This window comes from Xyrauchen texanus, chromosome 12 (genome assembly GCF_025860055.1).
Source record: "Xyrauchen texanus isolate HMW12.3.18 chromosome 12, RBS_HiC_50CHRs, whole genome shotgun sequence".
Lineage (NCBI taxonomy): Eukaryota > Metazoa > Chordata > Actinopteri > Cypriniformes > Catostomidae > Xyrauchen > Xyrauchen texanus.
This window is the reverse complement of record NC_068287.1, coordinates 45,356,497-45,362,545: the sequence shown is the minus strand read 5'-3', so window position 1 is coordinate 45,362,545 and position 6,049 is coordinate 45,356,497. Positions and strand designations below refer to the sequence as shown.

The 6,049-nt window shown below is 50.6% G+C and overlaps 1 protein-coding gene across 1 annotated transcript in view; it reads left to right on the top strand.

Annotated features, from left to right (window-relative positions):
• Positions 1 to 6,049, top strand: part of LOC127652256 (RNA binding protein fox-1 homolog 3-like) — a 145,913-nt gene that overhangs the window by 71,511 nt on the left and 68,353 nt on the right. Inside the window, exon 2 of the mRNA XM_052138394.1 lies at positions 94 to 336. Within this exon, the coding sequence (XP_051994354.1) occupies positions 94 to 336 (243 nt within the window). The remainder of the gene's footprint in view (positions 1 to 93; positions 337 to 6,049) is intronic.

Sequence of the window (6,049 nt, the reverse complement as noted above, 5' to 3'; positions counted from 1 at the left end):
AATGCATCATTCCCGCTGCAGTCTGACATGCGGTTGTGTACGTGAACGCTGCAGGGGTTTAATGTATTGTTTCATTTGCTTTGATGTTTTCAGGGTAATCAGGAGCCCACCAATCCGGCAGACGCGATGGCCCAGACTTACCCCCCACAGTACGCCCATCCCCCTCAGAACGGACTCCCTGCCGACTTCACCGCGACACACGCTCTTCCCACGCAAGACTACACGGGCCGGAACCGCGTCCCCGATCACACCTTGACACTCTACACGGCAGCACAGACGCACAGCGATCTCGACAGCAACACGCCGGCCATCTCCTGCGGTACCAACACGGCAACGGTGCGTAAAACACGCAAACAAACCCACAACACACATGCCGGACACATGCAGCCAATCAGCAACACCAGATGTGTCACAAAGAGCAACACAACTTTCTACATTGTCATACATGAATGAACAAAAACAAAAAAGTCGACTTTTAATAGTACTACACTTGTTTACTCTCATAATTCAGTATAGGCCGCAACACTCTGGTTCCTGTAGTGACACACGTGTGTGTGTGTGTGTGTGTGTGTGTGTGTGTGTGTGTGTGTGTGTGTGTGTGTGTGTGTGTGTGTGTGTGTGTGTGTGTGTGTTTTGTCTGCATAGTGGCTGATTTATTGATTGTGTTTGACAGATTTAAAAAAAATCTCAGATTTTTGGTCTTTCACATTCATTTTCAATGGTCGGTCAATTTTGACCACGAACACCAAATGTGTCGCTTTATATTTAACGACCACTTAAACATCGAATCAAGCCCAATTTTTTATTTATTTATTTATTTTTTATGCTCAGATGGTAAATGGAGGAAAAGTCACCAGGTCTAGTACTGCTCAGATAAAGGAAGCCATTTTTATTAAATTATGAAAAAAAATTTCTGTCAAAAATGACAGAAAACTATAGGAGGTTTAACTGATGGTACATGATTCTGCTTAAGCCATCAGTCCACATTACTTCATCTTCATTTTTAGAACAAAATTGTGATTAATAGGTGAATTCCTGGTGAAGAGCTTCATTACCCATGATCCTAAAGGGGGGAAATCCACCAATCAGACAATTACTGCAAACAAAGTGCAGCAAAAGAGCTCTGCAGCAACCGCACATTCGCATAATACAGTAGTTAATTCCCTCTTGTTCCTTTGTCTTTGCATCCAATTTTCAAATTGTTGCGATTCACCTTTGAGTTAGTTGGTTTAGTTCAACAGTTTTATGAAATCTTTATGGAATAAATAACTGCGACATCTGTCTAATCTCCCGAGCGACTACAAAGTGACCGGTTAAATTTATGGCAAAATAATGCAGAGTTTGATTAGATGCGCCAACACAACAAATATGGGACCCGTGACCAATTTTTGGATCGAGCCCCACCAGCTGAGAGGGAAAAATTTTCTTGAAATATTCTGATCATCTGCTGGTTATTAAGCCATGCAGAAATGTGTGTGAAGCAACAGTGTGCTCCAGGTGTGTGAATGGTGAAATCTGACTCTGCTTTGGGAGTACATGCTCCTCTGTACCAAATAATGAGCCAAGAGGTCGTTTGACAGGACTATAACGACATGTCAGACTGTGTGCTGTTATAATGACATAATCACTGTCATTGGGTGTCACGTTTATCTCGATATTACTCTCTCGCTCATAGTCAGACTGACACAAATAACTGAAACGTCTGTTTGCATCATTCTGGCTCCATGCAGTCAGAGCATTAATTGAAGTTATTGCACTGACAATGTTTTCTATAACACATTAACATGAAACATCACGAGTTTGCCAGCGTTTTTATCATTTAAGTGACTTAAATGTTGCATCTTGTAAATTATTAATTATGATAAATTATGTTAATCAATTAATATCTATTAATTTACATACTCCAAATAACATCGTCCAATGAAAGGAGATTAAATAGCATTTGTACCTACTTGCATTTTATGTTTACGCTAAAAAAATAGCTCTTGCTGAACAACATGATACATTATGGTAATTAATTATTACACATTTGCATTTTTTGTTTACACATTTAAAAAATAGCAGTTCCCCTTCTGTCGCTCTCTCCACATTGTGTCAGAGAAGCGACACTAGGGGTCTCTCTTGAGCACCGATATTCACCTCTGTTCTATGAAAAAAGGCCAATGAGAAGTTGGCAGACGGTATTTGCATATCCCGCCCCCGGACATACGGGCATTTAAGTGGGGCGAATACGGGAGTTCATTCAGAAAATTTCTTCAGAGCCGATGGTCGTGTCTGCAATTGCTGCAAGTTACACGCCAGTTTCCTGTCATTCCTCTGCTGCATGGTGTTGGATCTTACGGCGCACAACAGCGGCTTTCTCCTGTTTGCACGGCTGTGCATTCCTGCCCCTGGGCACTTCGACAGCGCAGATAAAGAACTCTCATGAGTTTTTTCAATAAAAGAGTAATTTTTTTAAGAGTGATAATCTTGGACCTGCGAGTTTTCAACCGGGCTCTGTCCAAACTCCCGTTCAAAAAAATGCTCACCCAGAAACAAATTCTATCTGGCGTCTGGCATCTAGATTGGTTCGCAGCGGTAGACCTGAAGGACGTGTACTTTCACGTCTTAATCCGCCCTCGTCATCGACCCTTCCTAAGGTTCGCATTCGACGGCCAGGCGTATCAGTACAAAGTCCTCCCCTTCGGCCTGTCTCTGTCCCCTCGCGTCTTCACGAAAGTCGCAGAGGCAGCTCTTGCCCCGCACCGAGAAGCCGGCATTTACCTCGGCATTTACCTCGACGACTGGCTCATCCTGGCCCCCTCGCGAGAGTTACTATGCGCGCACAGAGACCAGGTGCTCAGGCACCTCAGCCGCTTGGGGCTTCAGGTCAACTGTGAAAAGAGCAAGCTCACCCCGGTTCAGTGCATCTCTTTTCTTGGCTTGGAGTTAGACTCAGTCTCAATGACAGCACCTCTCCAACGAGCGTGCTCAGTCGGTGCTGGAGTGCCTCGCTTCCTTCAAGCCAGGCACCGTGGTCCCTCTAAAACAATTCCAAAAGCTCCTGGGGCATATGGCATCCTCCACGGCGGCCGCGCTGCTGGGGTTGATGCATATGAGACCACTTGTGAAAGTTACCACCGCCTGCCACCAAACCTTCAAACCCTGGAAAGACCTCTGCTTTCTACGGGCAGGAGTACCCTTGCAGCAGGTGTCCCGACGCGTTCTGGTCACAACCGACGCCTCCAAACTGGGTTGGGGCGCCGTATGCAACAGGCACGCAGCTGCAGGCCGTTGGAACCGGGCCCGCTGCGTTGGCACATCAACTGCCTAGAGCTGCTGGCTGTTTTCTTTGCCCTGAGGAAGTTTCTCCCGTTAATTCGAGACAAACATGTCCTAGTCAGGACAGACAGCACCACTGTGGTAGCCTACATAAATCGCCAAGGCGGAGTACGCTCCCTCCACATGTCACAGCTCGCCCGTCGTCTCCTCCTTTGGAGTCAGCAGCGACTCAAGTCACTGCCCACCACTCACATCCCCGGCAACCTCAATGTGATAGCGGACGCGCTGTCAAGATAAAGCTTGCCCAGTGGAGAGTGGAGGCTCCACCCCCAGTCGGTCCAGCTGATCTGGGACCGGTTCGGCAAGGCCCAGGTAGACCTGTTTGCCTCCTAAGAAACCTCCCACTGCCCACTCTGGTATGCCAGGACAGAGGCTCCCCTCGGGGCAGACACTTTGGCACACAGCTGGCCCGTGGGGCTGCGCAAGTACGCATTTCCCCCAGTGAGCCTTCTTGCACAGGTGCTGTGTAAGGTCAGGGAGGACGAAGAGCAAGTCATTCTGGTGGCCCCCTACTGGCCCACCCGGACTTGGTTCTCAGACCTCACGCTCCTCGTAACAGCCCCTCCCTGGCGAATTCCCCTAAGGAAGGACCTTCTTTCTCAGGGACGGGGCACACTCTGGCACCCGCACCCAGACCTCTGGAACCTCCACGTCTGGCCCCTGGACGGGATGCGGAAGTTCTAGCTGACCTACCATGGACCGTCATAGATACTATCAACCAAGCCAGAGCCCCCTCTACCAGGCATCTTTACGCCCTAAAGTGGCGCTTGTTCGCAAATTGGTGTTCTTCCCGGGCTGAAGACCCACAGAAGTGCGCGGTTAGGTCAGTGCTCGTGTTTCTACAGGAGAGGCTGGAGAGGAGGCTGTCACCCTCCACCCTCAAGGTGTATGTCGCCGCCATCGCGGCTCACCATGACACGATAGACGGCAAGTCTCTAGGTAAGCACGCCTTAATTATCAGGTTCCCAAAAGGTGCCCGGAGGTCCCTCCCAGCCTAACCTGTTTCCCTCCTGGGATCTCTCGATCGTCCTCACGGGCCTCCAGAGACCCCCCTTCGAGCCGCTAGATTCAGCTGGACTCAGGGCCCTCTCTCTCAAGACTGCCCTGCTGATCACGCTCACCTTCATCAAGAGGGTCGGGGACCTGCAACCGTTCTCTGTTAGCGACTCTTGCCTGGATTTCGGTCCGGCAGACACATACGGATCCTAAGACCGCGACCGGGCTACATGCCCCAGCCCGTCGTTGCTGTGTCCGGTATGTGCTTTGCGTATCTATTTGGACCGCACGCAGAGCTCTAGATGTTCTGAGCAGCTCTTTGTCTGCTTTGGGGGACAGCAGAAAGGGAACGCTGTCTCCAAACAGAGGCTCGCCCACTGGGTTGTCAACGCCATCTCACTGGCTTATCACACCCAGGCCGTGCCCCCCTTGCGTGTCCGAGCTCACTCAACCAGGAGTGTTGCATCCTCATGGGCACTGGCCAGGGGCACCTCCCTAGCAGACATCTGCAGAGCAGCAGGGTGGGCAACACCCAACACTTTCGTGAGATTCTACAATCTCCGAATTGAGTCAGTATCGTCCCGTGTTTTCTCAGGTCCGAGCCCGTAGAACTCGGTAACTCTGAAGTTCTGGCCGGGTGAATCGCTTGCGCCTTGCGCCCTTTCCCTCAGCCGAGGTAAAATAGTGCGCCTTTGTTCCCAGGAGACCCCATCCTCGGGTCCCTGGTTGAATCCTCCTTAGCCCTTTTTGGAACTCGCCGACCCAAGCCACTACGGGTACTCAATCTACCCTGTACTGGAATAGGTGCTCCACAGGTTAAGGCCTCCTGTTCGGACTCCCCCTGTGTGTAATTCCGCGGTACTGTCCCCTCACGAGCGGACTCCCGTTTTCCCTTGGCAGTTACAGCTGCCTCGGTCGCCGTGCTGTAAGCTTCCCCCGTCTACGAGGCTGGATCTACCACCGCGCCAACTTTCCCACATAGGTCCTAAGCGGCCATGTGATGTATTCGCCACTCTTTGCCTCCCCTGCAGGGTAGGTGTGGTCTCCGCAGGGTCTTCTCCCCCTGAAAGAATAGAAAACGGGGTAAGACCCCCTTCCCTTAATGCATGTAAAGGCCCCGGCCGTAGTTGCTCTATGCGAGAAACATAAAGAGAAAAGAGGCCCAGCCAGGCTTGGCCCGTTCCCAGGTTGGCAAGCATCACCTTGTTCCCCTTTCCAGGGTAACCAGAAGGATTCTGATGGCTTTAATGAGGCATTGGGGAAGGGTACGTGCAGCCTGATACAGTTGGTCGCCTTTGCACGTAAGAAATACCTGCCCGCTCCTGTATCAGCAGCACGTACACGGCTTAGCGCATGGCACGTTTAAAAGTGGACCCCTAGTGTCACTTCTCTGACACAATGTGGAGAGAGCGACAGAAGGGGAACGTCTAGGTTACGTATGGAACCTCCGTTCCCCGATGGAGGGAACGAGATGTTGTGTCTTCCCCTCCATGTCGCTGAACCGAGCCACTGTTGTGGCCGGACCATTTCCGGCTCCTCGGAAAAATCCTGAATGAGCTCCCGTATTCGCCCCGCTTAAATGCCCATATGTCCGGGGGCGGGATATGCAAATACCGTCTGCCAACTCCTCATTGGCCTTTTTTCATAGAACAAAGGTGTATATCGGCGCTCAAGAGAGACCCCTAGTGTCGCTTCTCTGACATAACGTCTCGTTCCCTCCATCGGGGAACGG